Source organism: Sitodiplosis mosellana, unplaced genomic scaffold (assembly GCF_009176505.1).
Source record: "Sitodiplosis mosellana isolate CC-2019 unplaced genomic scaffold, AAFC_SMos_1.0 Smas_scaffold_6226, whole genome shotgun sequence".
In the NCBI taxonomy this organism is placed as follows: domain Eukaryota; kingdom Metazoa; phylum Arthropoda; class Insecta; order Diptera; family Cecidomyiidae; genus Sitodiplosis; species Sitodiplosis mosellana.
Window position 1 is genome coordinate 22,258,643 of NW_022601467.1, and position 20,517 is coordinate 22,279,159.

General features: G+C 37.5%; 1 protein-coding gene across 12 annotated transcripts in view; it reads right to left on the reverse strand.

The window, feature by feature from the left end:
* Nucleotides 1-20,517, reverse strand: part of LOC129578379 (potassium voltage-gated channel subfamily B member 2) — a 93,784-nt gene that overhangs the window by 42,007 nt on the left and 31,260 nt on the right. For 11 of the 12 annotated variants that reach the window (XM_055466860.1, XM_055466856.1, XM_055466852.1 and 8 more), the window contains exons 3-6: nucleotides 6,964-7,424; nucleotides 6,604-6,794; nucleotides 5,034-5,172; nucleotides 4,363-4,900 (exon numbers count right to left, since the gene is read on the reverse strand). In XM_055466860.1, coding sequence (XP_055322835.1) covers nucleotides 4,363-4,900; nucleotides 5,034-5,172; nucleotides 6,604-6,784 — 858 coding nt within the window. In that variant the 5' untranslated portion in view covers nucleotides 6,785-6,794; nucleotides 6,964-7,424. Of the gene's footprint in view, nucleotides 1-4,362; nucleotides 4,901-5,033; nucleotides 5,173-6,603; nucleotides 6,795-6,963; nucleotides 7,425-20,517 lie in introns of those variants that run through there. The other variant, XM_055466862.1, reaches the window with a different exon arrangement.

Consider the following 20,517-nt stretch of genomic DNA (forward strand, 5'->3'; position numbering starts at 1 on the left):
ATGGGCAAAAAACAAAACTAGGCCCACAACCGGGTACACTCCCCTACACATTTTGCATAAGCTTTGATTACAGCTAGTTCTCTTTTTTTGTTGTTGTTCGGTTTAAAGCACAAAATATACAATTTCAGTAGTTTCACGGACAACTTATTTACATAAAGCAAAGCAAGACACATTGTGTTAGTACACATCATTTCCCATTGGATTTGGACAATTGTTGACGTTGTTTTTTATTTTAATTCTTTTGGTTTAGAATTCAGTTCTGCGTTTTATTCTTCACGTGAATTGTTCATTTCGAACCGAACGTTGTATTGTAGTGAAATGAATGCAAAAAAAAATACATGGCAAAATCATCGATCCAGAAAATGATTGAGATATATTGATCGGGGTCGATTTTATATCGTTAATATACACAATGTGTATATCACCGTGAAGTTATGATTTCGTTCCAAATATTGTCAGGAGAGATGAATTTTGGTGTGTGTTTGTGTTTATTTTCGAACACATTGCGATGTTGAGCGTTTGAAATGATTGAGTAGTTTTTGAAATGGGTTTATAATTTTGGGCCTGTGATTCCGAATGCGAATGAAAAACCGCGTCAATGCGAACGATTAAATTGTGATTTCAAACGCAATCAAAAGGGCGGCAACGGCAACAACGGCAAAACAGACGCAATGTTAATACAATATTGTGGATTCTCGTATAAAACACAGGAAATAAAAACGCAGAAACGCCAAAACGCAGAAAAAACACCACCTTGGATAGAGCAGTGGACCGGCAATCCAAAGACCTGTGGTTCGAATCCGCAGTCGCCTGAAAATCTTTTTCTTTAAAATAAAGAAATGATTTAACTCGTTCGCTTGCCTAGTCATTTAGAGTGTTGTTTCAAATCAATTCTTATTGATTTACAAAATGGTTGAAAGCCGTTCTCAATACTGTTTCATTGGAGTATTGAAATAATACGAATTTACCCACAACCAATCACCTTATGACCCCCAAAGGAATTTTTGGTTTGACCCTACCTGAAATTTTTAGTGTCAGAATCTATGAATATTTTAGTCAAAAATCAAATTTTTCATTTTTCTGTGTTTTTATTTCTGTGTTTTGTCTTTTCTGTGTTTTTTTCTGCGTTTTGGCGTTTCTGCGTTTTTATTTTCTGTGTTTTATCCGGATACCAATATTGTGTGTGTTTCTCTCAATTCTCGTCTCGCTTCCTCTGTGTTTGCATAACGTTAATAACAATAATGTAGCGATTATTCAAAAATTTATTGCACGATTTGCGAGAATGCTTTCATTTGTATGGCCTATTAAATAACTTAGTGGCTGCGATAATCCTAGCAAACATGCGCCCTCCATCCAAAATATAGAGAACGAGAGAAGTGGAAAAAAAACTTCAATGAAAAATGAAAACAACATTCGCGCCGCCGAATCTCTTTTACAACACCAACTAAAGCGTAAAAATATGGAAATGCGTGAATTGCGGCACTGCATGCTCGAAGAATAAAGAGAGGGAGAGAGAGAGAGAGAGAGAGAGAGAGAGAGAAAGAGAGAGCTCACAATGAATAATGGTGCGATTCTGATGTTTGGTGCGATTTTGACGAGATTTTGATTTTCCGCTTTTGATTTGTGCTTTGAGCTTTATACGAATGCAAACTGACACATATTATGTGGAATAGACAGCATTTACATTGCGTTTATATGGTGTTCATTCGCGCGGTTGAATTCAAACCGCCGAAAACAGACAATTATTTCTGTCGGTTGTTTGGAGTGGGTGAGTTCCCACACGCGCGTTTGTTCAGGATACTTTTTTCCATATTCTTTATGTTTTTCGCGTTTACGATTCTGAATTACAGCACCAGGGGAAAAAAGGGGAGACCATAAGATGAAATTACAAATTCAAATGAAATTTAATTATTCAATGCTATACTGTTGCGATATTGCAATAAATATATAGGCAAATCAGATAGAGAGGATAGTGAAAGCGAGAGAGAAAACGAGGAGAGTAAACACATCATAATGCCAATGCGATGACACACAACAGCGACATTATAACAGCCTGCCACTTTCATTTCCATATTGCAATGCATGCGCTAGCCAGGCATAATATGTAATGTGGTTATTTACATTTCGATGGTATGCTGTTTTTTTGTGGTGTGGTATTTGTTCTGGCTGAAAATTTTCTTATAATATTTCTCGTTCGAATGGGCTGACATCCAGGTGAAAAACCGTTTTTGCCACATGCGGCCCAATAGATTTTGGATGGATTTCGATGCAATTCCCTTTTTTTGAGGATAAATTGAGTTGAGCTGTTGACGTCGTTGTTAGCATTTTAGTCACCTCGACCTCATCGACGCGCTCTTTTGCCCGTTCGGTTTTCTATTTATCTGTCGATCTGGGTGCATGCCACATTTGTTCGCTACTCGAAGTGTTTGTGTGTTATATTATACTGAGATTGCAGTGAATTTTCGTCAGGAACAAGCACTGAAAGAAACTGACGAACAAATTTTTTTTTTTCGTCACGTTTTTCTTTTTCACTTTTTGTTTTCGTTGAATGCAAAAAAAATAGCTATTGCACGAGGCGCTCAAGATTTATGTAATTTGATTAATGCACCAAAGGAAAAACATTCTTCGACTTCCGTCATTTTGTTTCGGTGTAGCTCCGAAACACCAACAACTCTCAATGCCTCAATGTCTTCGTGTGTTGCCTGCTACTTGTTGGCTGTCGCTATTATTTCTGGTTTTTGTTGTGTTTTCTCTCTCCCTCCTTCCTCTCGCTTCACTTTGGGCCGGGGCTTCGGACTAATGCGAACGAGTGCCGATCATCATGCGGTGCCGGAAGGAGTTCAGCGCAAAAATTATGATTACGCAAAGTGTATTTTATGTTGATACTATATTTAAATGGCTCCGGAATGTTTTCAATATTCAAATGTTATGTGAAACTCCCTTGTACGAAAAGTTTTATTAACGTTCGGCAAAGTCGAAAAGCGACAATTGAATGAATGTCCCATGTGAACGGCATTGTGTGACAAAATGCAAATGCAGCTAGTGTTTGCGTCGCGTAAAAGAAAGTGAGAGGGAGAGAGTCTATCCAAAAATATACATGGCAATGATTTGTCATGTCAAATAGGCAGCAACGCGTTCGAAACTGAAACGACCGACCGCTGAAGAAACATCGACAAAAGAAATGGAGAAATTTATATTTAGCATTCAAATTTATTGTGTCAATAATTCTGAATTTGCAATGTGTATTTGTCGTTCACCCATAATGTGGGTGACTGTGCCATCGCATTTGTGCTTCACGTGATGTCGTTCTCAGCTGTTTCAGGTATGTTCGCACAGTGGCCGGTGCACATAAAAATGTTGATCGTTGCATATTTCCGTCCAACAGACGAGAGAAATGAAGAACCACATTGTTTATGTTTTTAACGGCCCCAAAAAAACTTGATTCGCAATTTATGAAGGTTTTTTAATCACCCGAAAAGTGTACACAAGAAATTGGCAGAGAAAAACGGCGAAACAAAATGAGAAGCAGCAAAAACAAAATCTTGTGGCATTTATGCGAAATAATTGAGGCCCTGTCGCATTCAATGTTCTACATTATAAGTAGGCGATTTAATAATCAGCCGAATGGATCAAAATATCTTTTATACGCATTTAATGACCTCAAGCTTCACATTGAAACTCGGCAATTATTCGGCGAGTTGACTTTAAAATTTATGGAAATAGGAATTCACAATAATCCTCATTGAGCCTTGTCATTTCGCAGACAATGGCAGTTCATCACCTATTCGCATCGGCGTCCCACCAACACACCGACCGAAAGTTCAAGTCATTTAAAAATCGAATCGACCGTATCACTTAAGCTTTCGAGCTCGACAAAACTTTTACAAAGAAATCAAAAATGAAAAGAAAAAGTGAAAACGATAAACGCGAATACAAATTTGAATTTAAAGAGAGAGAGCGAAAAAGGAACGAAAAGAAAATGTTGAGCTAGTTTTAAATTCGTATTCAGGAGCCTGAGTAAAAAAGTTGTTTTAAGTGTTTCCTTTTTTGTGGTTAGTATTCTGGTTTTGTGTAAAAGTATTTGCTTTGGTTTTACTTTCGTTTTCCTAACGATCTTTTTGGCATTGCCTGATCATTTTACTCAAAACACACGTAAACATTTCCGCTGTCTCCATACTGGACTAGTTTTGCTTAGAACAAACGAATTGTGTCACTTAAATAATTCGTAATGATTTATTTTTTCAATTGAACATTGGTTCAAAAAAAAAAGTTTGAAAAAGTTTAAGATTATTTAACGTTATTTCATCAAGAGTATATTCAAGGAAAAAGAAAACTTGGAATAAATCAAACGAATAGACTCACCCTTGCCGCCAGATTGGTGTTCGGTTTTTCGAGTGTGTCCCACAATGCCTTCTGGTACTGCGAATATTTACCATCGCCGAATTCTTCTTCTTCGCGTTGTCGCAAACTTTCCGCCTCTTTTCGCATCTCCTCGAACACATGCTCTTTGCGCTGATGGTATTTATGCTGACAGCACGATTCCAAATACAATTCGTCGACGCCCCAATACTCTAAATCATCGCTAAACGCTAACACGCACATTTCGTCTACCAAGTGCAATTTACCGGTTCTATAAAAATTTAATATTGAACTAAAACTTTTCGGATGTCTATCAAAAAAGTATTCGTTATCAACTAAAGAATAATCGTCACATAATTCGATGATCGCCTCATGTGTTGTGCATTCGCGTAATCGGCCGAGCCGAGTGTGTGGTAAACGTTCTAATGTACGCCACAGTACTTCGTGCCGTACACCGCCCACATTGATCGATACACGGCGATTCGTTTGCTTTGCTTGCGATATCATGAAGGGCTCTGGCTGTATCGATGACAACGATCTGCTACAATAGCCAAAATACAATGGCACATTTGTTGATGGAACGAAAACACATAAATATGAGCAATTCAAAAATGGCAAAGTCCAATCTAAATAGAGTAGAGATTGTGATCTTTAGCTTTAATCAGGAAATTTACCTGGAATGTGCTCTTTGTAATGGTGCTTGGTTGCAAATTGGATTCGAATGTTGTGGTGCATATCGTACTTCTTTTCCGGTGCCAACGGCGCTGGCCTCGCCGAAATTGTTGTTGTCTGCATCGTCATAGTCATCATCGTCTGGTAATGGTTTGCCGAATTGGTTTAATAAGAATGTACAAAACGGAAGACGAGAAATAAGCAAGTGAAATAAGTTTTACTCTCTGCGGTGGCACGTCAACATCAATGGCTTGATAATGAGCGTGCACATTTCGATCATTCTCATCATCACCACAAGCCGCCAGCAACACGGCGATGAACGCCGCCAACGGCACTATGTTCAAGGTAATTTAAATGGTTTTCTCATTGTGGCAATGTTATTTATTTATTTATTTATTATTTTATTTATTTATTACGAAGCCTACATTTATGACAATATGTGTTCACAGCGAGCTGCGAACATGCTGGTCATAGACCCAATACGGCATAAATTCACAACCCTCGCACCACACTAACAAAACAAAGTAAAACACGAATTTGCGATGATCGCATTCAGTGAAGTTCATTTCAATTCTTTACGTCGTTAAACGCACTCATGAACGCGACAAATTGAACGCATCAACAATGTTCCGTAATGAAAGAAACATTTTTTACTTATAAAATTGATGTTTATCACGTGCAACGCTCTCACAAAAATCAATTTTGCACATTCGTGACATTTTTATTTTTTTTGTCTACTTTATTAACAAATATAAAAAAGATTCAATAATACATTGAACGATCTGTGTCACAACTTTTGACACTTGTATCGTAGCGCTAGAAGTGAGCTGTCAGACGCTTAGATGCAGGACCTTCGCATAAATTCCGCCCATGGTGCGTCTTTTGCAATGAGATTACAGTCAGGGGAGGGATGATATAAAAGTGAAGCTTCCATACCAGAATTGGGTCCGGAAAACCATGGCAAAACCGGCCTGATTCTGGAGAACCAGGGAAAATACAATGATGATGAGTTTTTACAATTAAACTACGTTAACATCAATGGGAAAAATCAAATGAAAAATCACAAACTAAAATCTAGATTGGATAAGAAATTTCATAACAATGGTCCGAGAATTCGCGATTTGAAAAATTTCAGAAAATATACTGCGTAGAACGTAACCGATGCTTTAGATTATTTTTAAACGCGACTAAAGATTTGGAATTTTCAATTTCGACCGGTATACTATTCCAAAAGTTAATTGCAGAGAAACTAAATGCGCGAGTATCAAATGCAGTACGCGGATTGAAATTTATGCGAAGATTATTAGGATAACGTGACGATTCACCATTACGAATAAACATGTGATTCAGATATTCAGGCGAACAATTCGACAACTGCTTGAATATCAAGACTGCTGAGTGCAGTTTTGCTCTGCTCTCAGGAGTCAATCCACTCATTGTTGATTTTATCGACACAATCATTTCCCATTTGATGCTGACGCATCGACGATGGATACAGAGAGTGGGAAACGGGCAAAAAACAGCGCTTTAAAATGAGAGATTTAAAGAAACAAGCTTTGGACGGCTACTCACATTGATGTAATGAATATGATCGAGCAGTAGCGCCGACGCTATTGTTCTCAGTGCCATCACCAACGTTACCGATTCCGCTAACCCAACTAGATTGTTGTACGCCATTGTTGTTCGATGACGTTGCTGATTCATCCAGTTCCCAGCCCACCGCATTACGAATTCGGTCACGTTCGCCTAACATAGAGCTGTCACTGAAGGGTGAAACACAGAGCAAAACCATTATTATCCAAAGGTATGAATCATTTTCAGCTTATGCAACCAAAACAATATCGCAAACGAAAGAGTGAGGGAAAGTGAGGGAAAGCAAGAGTCGATGCCCGCAAAAAAAATGTGGCATAGTTCATGTTCTTTATTACTCACCGCTACATAAATCTACTCATGTCTCTCTTCAGTCGCATATAAGGATTCGTATTTCCTTAATGGCCCTGTTTGCATGATTCGCAATTTAATATCGCTCGAATCGAGTGCACGGTTTCGTAAGCTGTTGCTTTGATTGCTTTGGTTGCTTTTCCACTTATGACACTGTCGGCGTGGTACGAATGAGGGATTCAATACAATTGACAAATTTTTCAAACAAACAATTTCGGACCAAATATCTATTATCGATGTGTTCATTACGGTACCAAACGAATTTTCCATCATGGGTTTGTGGTCATATCGCAATAGTATGTCCTTCGTCGCGACTGGCACTACTACTACTTCTACTTGTTCTTTTGCTATTTTGGTTCTTGTCTCTTCTGTTGTTTGTGTTGTCTAGTGATGCACCTCCATTGTTGCTAGCCAGTACCTTTTCTTCTTACCATGATGTGCTATCAATTTCACTGCAAAGAAAAGCGACAAAAAAAAATATAAAAAATTATCAATAAATTTAAGAGCCGATTACAAACAAAATCGATTTAAAATTAATGAACCACTGAATTTGAATATTTGATTTTCACATTTTAATTTCAATTGATGCAGCCATGTTAATTGCAATCAGTTACGGTCAGTGATCATGTTAGATGCACAGATCCAGCTGTCAATGACAGGGAAATATGGGCAATGTTCAATTTATCGAGTTCTACCGCTAATCAAGAGCTATTGACACTCGATGTGCATGTATATGGTTCTCTCTGCACTGCCTCATATCGATAAAATAAATGGTGCGGTAAATGGGCTCGGAATTGTGTCCGTCTCTCACCCATTTCACCTTTATATATCACTGTATTCGGCAACAAAGTCCCTCCATCACACCCGAAAATCAAACGAAATAATCATTGCAGTGTAATAACATGAAATAAGGTCATCCGGCAACTCGATTCAAACTCATTTTATTCGTAAAAAAATGAAACAAACACAGTCAGCCAGCCAGCCAGCCAGCCAGCCAGCCAGCCAGCGAATAACTAGTTTAAACCGTATAAAACTTTAGCAATTGAAAGCGATCGAAAATCAAGATTGATTTTTTATTGATTTTAAACGTAATCGTAATCGATTTAAGGCTTCAAGCCAATTTCCGTTATATTGGTTTCAAAAGCAATTTTCGTTTTATGGTTTTTCTTTTATGCATGAAATTGAGTATGGGGCATGGAACGCGGTGCGCGCGATTTCAGGCCAATTCTTTCGCTGAAAAGCCGAAGAGTGCCGTACAATTGCATGGCAAATAAACCACACGCACACACACGCGCGCACTACCGCGTAATTATACACTGCACACAAACCGACCAAAGCACTATGATGGCAACAACGATAGAGATTTTGAATGCGCGTATATGAAAGATAGCTGAAACGAATGGTAATAATAAAAACAAGACCGAAGAGCTTCGCTTCGCTCCGCTCTGCGTTCTTGAGATTTGATTTATCAATTCTATTTTGTCGTTGCCACAACAAACTAGTTTTTTGCGCGCTACATGAAATGTATCTAATCTAAGTTGTCTTGAATTTTTATTGTGATTGAAATAGAATTCAATGTTATTTTCAAACTTGTCAAAATCGTTCGTAAAATCCTAAATGGACAATTTTTACTGTGAATTTTCTGACGAGGAAATAATTCCTGAGGTTATTATTCGAAACTCATTGAGAGAATTAGTTATAAGTTATGCGAGAAACAAATAAAATGTATGATAAAATATAGTTTGGAAAAAAAAATATAAATTGTATGTCAATCTTTTATTTATATATGAAATGTTATATATTAAATATTCATTAGTGCACCTGTTTTAAATCAAACAAAAAATATGAGCATATAATTCAAATTCACCAACATTTGTTTGAGTAGTCAAAAAGTATTAATAAAAAAAAGCAGATTAGTAGCTCTAAATTTCATGTAGTGCTAAAAAGTACTTTGAACGTTGCACATGCACTGTAAACCGCAGAGCAGAGTAGAGAAGCAAAGCCAACGCTTACACGTAACTCATTTATTCTTATCCAGGGTTGTAAGTGAGTTTATGAATCATAATCGTATCGTATTCACCACATACTCAGAAAAGCTAAAATGTAATACACATACAAACTGGACGAGAGTTTCTCTTGTTTTTTTTCTTTCTTTTCTGATGAGAGATAGAAAACACGTCGTATATTCCATTGTGAATGCATTAGCATGTCTGGTCAATAAATTTTTACAGTGCAAACCATACACAACGATGATCGAGCTGATGGTTGATTTTTGGCATTCGTGGTACTATCTCATAACATTCGTGACAGGGAAATATTAGGAAAATACAGGAAAAAATGTCTATTGTCTGTCGTTTCATTCTTTTTTTGTTGGTTTCTTTTCTCTTCTCTTTTTCTTTGTCTTCTTTTTTGATGCGGTGTTGTTGTGGCTCTGCTCTTGTTTGTTTGGTTGTCATTCTTTTGTTTATTACTGCAACCATGTTTTGACTCCGTCTTGGACAATTTTTTTTTTCTTATTGATCGCTACCGACGGAGACAACGGCAAATGACGAGGAACAGCGTTTAAATTGTAATTATATGAATACACTCAAACAACTCATCACATGGTATGTGTGTCGTGGGCGTGCTTCGCTTTGCTTTGGGCTGCACCACATTTCGGAGAATTGAACTCGATCGTCGTGCAAATATGTAGACATTGTAGACACATATTAGTGTTTGTTTCAAGTTTTAATCTTATAATAATGCAACCCCAATCAAATTCCATTCGGTTTCAGTTCCGTTTTTTCTCTCTTGTTCTTCTCTTATTTTTTTGCAGTGTTTAATTCAAGGTGCTCTCGATGTTGGGATACAATTTATAACATAGTTTGAATAATGCGATTTACGGCGACTCCCTTTTCGTCAAACACGACGGACAATCGAAACTGTGTGTGAGAGAGCGAGAGCGAAAGAAAATGAAAAAAAAAATTAATGCCTTTTACTACTGTTTGACCCATCCATATAGAGAAGCAGAACCGCTTTCAACCAGTTTAATAAGCAGAAGAGCTTGCTTTGGTTGCTTGACTGGCTATTTTTTGTTGTTGCTGTGGCTGTTCTATTCCGCCGCAACAATGGCATGCATTTGAATTTTTAATCGAAAGCTCCGTTACTACCTGCCTGAAAATTCCAGCCATTTCTGGTGGACATTGGAGCGACAAACTACTAATTTTCGGCATTTTCTTTCTGTCCATAGTTTGCAATGAGTCAGAGGTATTTTTTTTCTACTCTTTCATTTTGTCGGTGGCAAACGCACGCTCAAATCAATTGCTTTTCATTTCGTTGTTATTTTTATATTACAACAAAATGACCGTTCACACAAGCACAGTCACATCGAATGGCAAAGTGAACTAAAACAGTATTAACAACGAAAACGGAAAAATAATGTTGGCTTGACCACTGATACAAGCTCATAAATGTGTATTGGTTTTTGTACTGCCTATTTTGGATCATTTTTGGCCATTACCTCAACTATATAGTAATTTTACTGTTGCTAGTTGTGGGTTTTTCTCTTCAGAGCAACCGATTCGTTTGCTATAAAGGGTTGTTTGCTCTGTTGCGTCGATAATATCTTGTGTGTCGACGTGTTTGCTTCTATCAACATTTATGAATCAATTTCCATTAAATATTCACAAATCGATCATTTGTATTTTCCGCTTTTCACCTTACAAACACAGACACACAGACACACACACTAGTAGAATCATGTCAACTGGGTCTATTTAAAGACCAGGTATCAAACATCAAACTATAAGTACAGTAGTAGAATGAAAATGCTGAATGAAAAAATGAGCGGCTCGCACACAGACACACAGTCGGTGGAAATAAGAGAAAAAAAAGAAGAAAAGAACAACATATTTATCGATAAACAAACAAGACGGAAGCAGTTTTACACGCAATTTTTATTCTTCACCCTTATTTTCTGTGTCGCAGCATACAATATCTTTCTCCGCACGGACAGAATTAAATGGGTTATTCCAAACGAGAAAAATCGTGTTAAAACAATGAATTTGATGTCATTGGATCGAAATCCTGTTGAATCTCCATCAAAATTGAATTGATACACCTGTTTCCAAGCCATTTGTTTCAGCCAATTGAACGTAAAAACGTTCGGGCCCAAACAATTCGAATAAAATTGTGCCAGGGTATTGTATATATGCATGCATATGTGTAAGTGTGTGGACCGAAGAAACAAGTGCTTTTCCACTTTTACATCAATCACAATTCATTTTATGCACGTCGTAACACATGGTGCACAATAAATTTGTCTTAAAATATCAGATGATCAACAAACTATCAAACAATGCCCCGAGAAACGAACGGTCGGGTCCATGTGACATTTGTGATCCATTTCAAAATCGATAAAAAATCGAGTGTGCAACAGCTTGCAATTTTATGCTCTCGACAAAATGCAATGCCGCTCATGTTATCCTGCAGGCAAATCATTTGAGTGAGCGAGTGGTGTGTTTGTGCAAGGGAGCACAGAGCGCACTGACACTGGCACGGAATGAGAAAATGGAGTTCGGAAATTGGAAATGATTGAAATAGTATGTTTGCATTGAGTTAGATTCAAACCACAATATGCTGGATGTCGCCAATATTTCATTTTAAATGATTCAATTATGCTATGGTCGTGAAGTGCACAATGAAAAATTAATCGCGATAAAAGTCCAGTGCCATTTAAATTTTAATGTGACAAATCGGCGAGTATATTTAACGGCATTTATAGTTGTGCAATCCCCGCCAACCATTCGGAAATTTGTATAAATCATATTTTGTTTTCCGCAGCCACAACAAAATCCAATTAAGAAGCTAGAAATCGCAGCCTCTGGTCGACACACACTCACAACAACAACCGTTTTGAGAGAAAGACAGAGCTTCCGTTAATATACCGACATAAATGTGATATGATCATTATGTTGAACATATAATAATGTCGTGTACTTTGTGTGTATCGTGTCTTCCATCTCGACATCGGCATTCATAAATATTAATGTGTTTAAAGTACTTGATGTGAATGTGCGTATGTGCCGACGAAGAGCCGTTCCGATACAAAGTATTTAATCGACATTTAATAAAACGGAATAAATATTCATATTATATGGTTTATGTTTCATAATAAACGCCTCTAACCGTTTTTCGCGTTGTTTTCATTTCGCTTCGCCATCCGTTTGCCACTATTCGTAATGACATGCTACACCGCACCGCGCCAATATATCAATTATCAATTACCATTATCATTAAACAAACATCGACCAAAAAGTGAATCTGTGTGTGTGCTGGCAGGGAGGAAGGTGGGGCGGGAGGGAGAAAGAGAGTGACGTTATGAGCCCTATTACGCTTCAAATAATTCGGAGCACAATTTCATCTTGAACATTAACTCAAACGGACATGACTTGTGATTACGATAGAACCTTTCAAAAACGGATGGTGAGAAAAAATAATCCGTTTCGAATTTCGTGTTCCGGTAGAGAGATTCCATCATTGGAAATCGCTTGCTCATTTCAACAAATTGATTTTCTTTCGTTTTCCAACTCTCGTTTTATTCAATCGACAGCTCCCGAATACCAAACAAGTAACAAACAATTTTGCTTCATACAAACAATAACGCCATTTGATGTTTACAAAACTTATCGATTACTTATTTGACGATAGTGGTTGCGGCCCCGTATAGTATGTGTCTACCCTCGATTGATGGAGTTTTGTCGGAGCGTAAGTGTACTTGAGTCCGAAATATGCCGATATTTTTATGATATTCGCTTGGTTATTTTCTGGCCAACGCGCGCGCTCTGTTTGTTTATATAACTTATAGCAGTGCTTATATCTAACGATGTTTTTTGTCTGTTTTGCTCTTGTTGATTTTATCCATTCAGAATTCTCCTTTCGCTCTCTCTCTCTCTCTCTCTCTCTCTCTCTCTCTGCGTGTTCTCCAGACAATTCGACATTATTCGAACTTAGCGGCTGAATCAAATGAATAAAGGGAAATAAAAATTAAGCAAAGTACTCGTTCATCGGCTCATGTCAAAAGGGGAATCGTTCAACCATCATACATTTTTTTTCAATGCATGTCTGACTGTCTGCGTGCTGGTACTCTTTGGGCCATTGACGCGGGTTTTCGGTTGGTCGTTATCCGTTTCTTTTCATTTTCATGGTATGTGTGTTCATTCTTTTCAATTGCTATCGCCGTCGTAGTCATCGACGTCGACGTCGACGTCGTCGTCGTCACGAGTTTGTAAGTCTATTATATGATTTTGGTGGCGTTTGCCGCAGACACTGCCGCCATCGACCACCACTTTTTCTCGACTATCAGTTCAACGTCATAGAATTATCTATATTATAAAAATTACAAAAACGCGAAATGCATAGTCTGAGGCTTCCAAAAACAGGGTTCGTCTAAATTGAAATTATTCCCATAATAAAAATGGCAAACTCGTGCGCTTTTACATGTATTTTTTTCTGCTGGTGTGAGCACTTTACTGAAGAGTGACTATCTCTCTCTCTCTGTGTGGTGTTCATGTGACGCCAACCGGCGACTTTTGTATTGCCGCTTCAGCCCCATTCGCTCGCAATCAATCTATTGAATAACTTTAATTCAACCCCATATAAAAATATATATTTTCACTGCCGAATTATGTATGCCTATGTGTCTAACCAAATCTCTTTATTGTGCGCATCAACGCATCTCCCAAACTCCCTCTAACCGAAAAGAAAAAGAAGTTTCAGAAGACAAATGAGAATCATAAAAGAAGAAGAAGAAGAAGAAAATACACTGATATTGAAATAAATTTATGGCTATCGCTCATTCGATTCGTCAATCGTGATTTATTCAGTTGGTTTTTATATTTCCATTGCGTCGGCTTTTAATGCCACTAGCACTCTACGCTTTGTTTGGCTTATATATACATGGTAGTTCTCTCAATGAACAAACATATACTTTTAACAATTTTTCCCCATTTTTCACTTCCTCGAACAAATTTTTTTCTCTCCCTTTCTCTCCCTTTCTCTCCTTTTCTCTCCCTTTCTTTCCCTTCATCTCTCTATCTAATTTTTTTGCTCAACCCAATAAATTATGCAAAGATACGCCAAACGTCATTTTGTTCTGGCTTTTTCTTTCTTTTTGAGTTCCCTTTTGAGACAAAAATCATGACTTTTTTATCCCATCTTTTCCTCTCTCTCTCTCTCTCTGCTACGGTTTTGTGTGTGATTTGATATGTTTGGCAATTTTCGTTTTTTTGTCTCAATGGAACGCATTTACACTCACACACACTACACATACTGAGTCATTCTCTTGAGCCGGACACTTAGTTGCCGACAACAACAACAACAATAAAAAAAATCCTCGATACTGTTCAGCATATAAATGTTCAATGCAGCAATTCAAAAAGCACTAAAGTCTTATTGAACAAATTTGGTGCATAGCATTAATATTGGAGCTAAAATCATTATATCTTAAATTGGTATTGTTTCGACATTAATGAGCGATTGATCATTAAAAAGTTCAGGTGGGGAGTGTATATTTTTCGGAGCAAGCTTTGTAACGGGCGATGGACGCGAGGACATTCACGTAGGTGGCAACAGGTGTTAATGAATTGTTAAAATATCAACGGAATACAAGAAATAACGAATCCGACAATCTGAGCATCAAACAGCTGTAAATAATTTGAATTTTATCACATCCAAATATAGTCAGCCTGGAAACGAACGAACGCACGAACCATTCGAGCATCATTATTTTGCGCCCTTTGATTTCTGGGTTTATGAACACGTGATTTGAGCCCATACTATGAGCCACATTTTTCTGCGGTTTCCAAGTATAGAAATGAAGAGAAAATATAAATATTGTACATACAAAAAGATTTCTGTTATTCGCAACCGAATTGATTACCAGTTTTAATCGTCTATTCATCATGCGATAGCGTAGCTTGAAGAATGCTTGAAAAATGTTGAATTTCCATTTCGATTCTTTTCTCCCTCTGTGTATTTGATATATGCACAAACGAAATTCCCGAGTAGATGGAAGATAAGCAAAACTATATGGCGCATATTTATGAGCATGTTTCGAGATAAGGACAAGATGAAAATGAACGAAAAGTGTTACGGATATGTCGAGACGGATAGAGAGAGAGGAAGAGAATGAGTGTAACGCAGAAAAAGAAGACCCGAATCGGAAGAGACGCTCACGAAATGGAAAACTTGAACAAAAGGATACGTTTTGTGCTTCCATGTTCATATGCATTTTTAGCACTACATGAAATGTAGAGCCACTAATCTGCTCTTTTTTTTCTTAATACTTTTCGAGTGATAAAACGAATTATGGTGAATTTGAATTTTATGCTCATATTTTTTATTTAATTTAAAACAGTGGCAGTAACGACAAATGAGTGCATACTATCTCAAAGCACCAATCAAATTTTTATGATAAATTTTTTTTTTTTTAAATTACATTATTTCAAGCTTTTTCCGTACAGTATTTTCTGGGTCTTGAACAGAATAAAAAGTGACTTTCGATTCTATGCTCATATTATTTATTTAATTTAAACCAAAGGCAGTATATTTCAAAAAAGAAATAAAACCAAGATCTTGTAATTCATTTTGCAAATAAATATTTTACTTCAAAGTTACTTTGATGAAATACATTTCATGTAGTGCGCCAAAAAATAGTTTGTTGTGCAACAACAAAATAGATTAAGTAACTAAAAACTCAAGAACGCAGAGCGTAGCGAAAAGTTTTTTTCTACATTAGTTCACGGTATTTAATTCGAATGGAACAGAGAATTATATGAATGGTTTGGAGCAAAAATGTAAACAGAAAAGTTGAGCGAAAAAATGTCGATGATGAATGAGCGGAAAAGGGATAGCTATATAGTAAACTGTATAGTAAACTATAGTGAATTATATACACACAGAAAAGAATCTTCGGAAATTTTGGGTGTTCGCCGTAAAATTTGACATTTATATATAAATTTCCATATAAATTTTACCGGCAACACTTCAATTTTCCGGGCGATGACATATTTTCGAACATTTTATCAAATACTATATATATTTTACCGCTTGAAATGACAGATGGCGCTAATTTCTGTTGGAATATTTGAAATTATGTCATCGCCCGGAAAATTGAAGTGTTGCCGGTAAAATGTACATAGAAATTTATGTATAAATGTCAAATTTTACGGCGAACACCCAAAATTTCCGGGGATTCTTTTCTGTGTGTAGCTATCCCTTTTTATTTGACATTTTTCAGCCTCTCTGATCGTCTGTACAAATAGATAGGAAACGTCAAACAAGAACAATAAAGCGGCACCTGGCGACTGGTTGGAGAAATGAAGAATCATGCACATAGTTTGCTGTAACAAGTATGCGTCTGTGTAAGTGCGTCTGTGTAATTCAAACGTTGAAAGTATGACACATTGCACTTAGTCCCCAGGTGCCGCTGTATTGTTTACTATTTTCATGATCAGAAAGGCTGACATTTTTCCGCTCAACTTTTCTGTATTACATTTTCGCTCCAAACCATTCATATTCAAGTACTATCGGGAAACGAGGGGCTCTGCGTACGGAAGACAATCCAAAATGAGTTCTGATCTACATTTTTACCGATTTAGGTCACATATTCTTCTCAAGCATCATTTAGATATTCTTTTTTTGCATGTATGTGTTTGTTCCGCTTCTTCTGCACATTTTTTATGTTATTTTGGATTTGAGTAATAACAATGGCATTGAAAATGAGCTTGTCGTATATTCAAGGATTTGGAATAGATTTGCTGGTTTTTTTTCTCATGTTGCCGCGCTTCATTCCCCCATTCGTACAATGGCAATTTCTAATATCCCATTTCTTTCCCTTTTTTTGAGAAAACTTTCGAAACTCATAACACCGCCTATGAATTACAATATACGAGGGAGAAGAGGAAGAGAGAGAGTGAGAGACAGACAGAGAAATATTAAAATAAATAGCGACGTTTTTTGAATCCCACTGAAATAAATAATATTTGAATTGAATAAAACTACAAGAATAACAATAAAAACAAGCCCATTTAAAATTTTCAACCGTAAACTGAATGCATGAATTGGGCACCGCAACTGGATAATTTTCGGAGCGAAAAAATAGACTCGAAAAATATCATCTGAAAAAAAATGGAGGGAATAGAAAGTTTTTGCATATAAACTTGGTACATTCCGTGCACTCTTCGGATCCCGTTTTGTGTACCAAAACAAAAAATATATTTACACAGCAACAACAGTAACAATAGCAGAGCAGCAATAGCAGCAGCAACGACGATGATGGTGGCCATAGAAAACATTTACCGTGGCTGGCATGCAAGTTTTCTCATGTTCTTTCGCTTTTGTTCGTTTGCTAAATGTTGGCCCAATATTTTATGGGCCGTGTGCCTATACAAGGAAGTGAGAGAGAGAATATTCAGCGACGGAACGTGTTCAGCGTTTCGCCTGCATCCTTGCCAGAACTCGATGCTTTGCGGCCGTTTTGTAATATAAATGAGTATGCCACACAAATGCATTGGGCGAAACAATTGAAATTTCATGAAGAAAAAGAACCATCACAATAAAATACGAAACATACACATACACATACACATACACACACACACACTCACACACTGCCAAGCCGGCACAGTTTTTCCGGGATGGAATCCATAAGTTGCCAGAAAGATGGCAGAATGTAGTGTCTAGCGATGGACAATACTTTGAACATTGAATGTATAAACATTTTTTCGAAATAAAGCTTAAATTTTTCAAAAAAAACCGCACGAATTAATTCACACTCCCAATAATTATGTTCTTATTCGATGTGCTGAGATGGGATCATTTTACTTTTGTCATTTTAGTCGTGAATAGCGATAGAGTTTTCTTTTAAATGCCAATTTCGATGTTCATTACGACAACGCAGCACCAATTGTACGACCGCATAGAATGCCTCTTTGTTCCATTATTGTTTTCGGTAGTTTGTACAATCATTTTCCAGTCATCCGCTCTACTTTTCTGAGTCATAATGGCCTTAACGACGACTACGATGTGACAACAGCAATAGTACCGAAGAAAAAGGCACAGGAAAGCAAAGAAGAGTTGAGCAAAATATATCGTTTGCTGATTAAATTCGTTCGGAATTGACTTAAATTTAAGTCACGTCGATGAAAAACAGAGCATGGACACAGTGTGGACGCGTGTGACATGCACACGACATCACAGAATACCCTGTGCATGGTATTTTGGGGATCTCTTTGTCGATGCCGTTGTTGTCGTCGTCGTCGTCGTCGTCGTGAGTCGTGCTCCAGCAGTAAATCATGTCAAGAGCAAAAGATCGCATGCAATTCACATGATGGAACAGAGAATACAGAGCACAGAACAAACGAATGATTGTTTTATTCATGTTCTCAGCACTTGGAATTCTTTCACTTGGCTTTTATGCACGTGGTGAAAAAAGAAATAAAAGTCGCATCATCAACAACTCAGTGGATGAGAGAGGACAATATAAGAGCAACCAAACGTAATTTCGACAACTGTAGAGCTCATACCTGTGTGTGTGTGAGTGTGTGTGTGCGGCTCTTATGTGCAACATTTCGAAATTCGAAATGCCATAAAAACTATTTATGTTGGCATTTTTGTTGCTTCAAAAGTCGTGCAGCTCCTTGTTGCGGTTTTTGTTCTCACTTGCTTGCAAGATTTGAATTCGAATCAGCAAATATGTCGAGGATGCTCAAGGCCAAATGAAAATGTGTTGTTGAGCGAGAAAGAGAGGGAAAAAAAGCAGGAGAAAAAAGACGCATATTCTCTTGCTTCCGTTCGATTTAATGCACTGGATGCTTTTGCGTATGCTTTTTCCCCGATGTGGGATTTAAACGAGAAACAATTTTATTTGAGTACGACGCGCTTCATCTAAATATACACATGCCAAAGCTGACAATCTTTCAGTAAAGGCGAAATGGGCGCTATTTTTTTTGTATATATGGTTGTTTGCTAAGATGAAGATAAGTGCGTTCGGCATTTCGACGAATATGTGCATAGAACTGCTGCTGATGCTGTCGAGCAATATTTTTTACGCTTTGGTTGCCCACGTTATTCCACACAGTTACGAGTGTTCCGGCTGTGTAATAACCGACTTGCTGCTACTTATTCTTGACATGTCTTTTTCGGCGCTTTGCTCATGCTCTTTCACGCTCCCTCGCTCTTTTTCTTCATCATCTTGTTCTCAACAACTCTGATGCGTCGCTTGTTTGCCACTTTTATTGTGCATAGCGCTCATTGTTGGGAGATTGAAATTGCGGCTGTAGCCGCTGCTTGATTTTCGGCTGTTGTACTCTTTTTCTCATTTTCGTCTTGGGTTATAAATAAATATAAAGCTGGAATTTAGTGAGATTGATTATGCTCGCGGAGCGAATAGATATGCTTACAGCGGGCGTAAAAGCCAATTTGTACACAATGATATTGTAATTGGTATTATGATTATGTTGCTTACGAGTTACATGCGATACACTTATTCTAGCTTGACTTTAACTTCGACTTTGAACGCATAATGGGCATGAATGTTATGTTTTCGTTCGCCATTTGGCATTCTATCCGTCTCTATTGCTCACTTTCCACCCTGCTCGCTTTCGTCTGCTTCTCATTCAGTCAATTTGATTTTCACCATTTGGATGTAATCACCAAAGCTGAAAGCTTTATTACTAAAACGAAAACTCATATGGAATGTCTTTTAGTAGCGTATAATATTGATTTCCGGCCAGAATATCGTGTGCGTACATGCGCTTTTGATACGACGCAAAATTTATGTATTTGTGTATTATTATCGGGTTTAGTCTCTCTTTCTTCGCTTTCTTTTCGCCTGTTTTTATTTCTTTTGCTATGCTCGACGCTTTTGTGTATATTGACGCGCTTTTTGTTCGAAGCGGCATGTAGATTTTATCCTGCTATATATGCCTCCTAGTGACTCTCTCTCTCTCTCTCTCTCTCTGTGTGTGTGTGTGTGCCTGTGTCTGCGTATGTATTGGGTTTGCGTGTGTATCGCCTTTTTGCGTATGCGATTGTAGTTGTTTGTTCCATAGCCTGTCGTGTGATACCTTTTTCGGTGTTCTTTGTGTGCGCATAGAGTTCGGTTTGAATGCGAGCGTTATATATTCTCTGGTGCTATGGTTGTATGGATCGATCTTTCTCTTTCTTTCAATGGATTTTGAAAGCTTTCTTATTTTGTATGCACTCTATATCGGAGATTCGGCGTGGTTGTGAACGTCCCACGCGCGCGATTCCATACGAAAGAGAAAGAGAGAACAAGAAAGGCACAGAAAATAAAGAGTACACATCACCGGCCGATCAACCGACATTTCCAATTACAAATAACAAATCACAGTAATGAATCCTCCTTCAATTGAAAGCAACGTAATTATAAAGTATCATTGGCTTCACGATTGCAAGCATGCAGTGCTGTTTTGGCTTGTACTTTGCTCTGCGTGCAATTTTATATCCTTCCTTATTATTTTTCTGGCTTTTGCATGGTTTTGA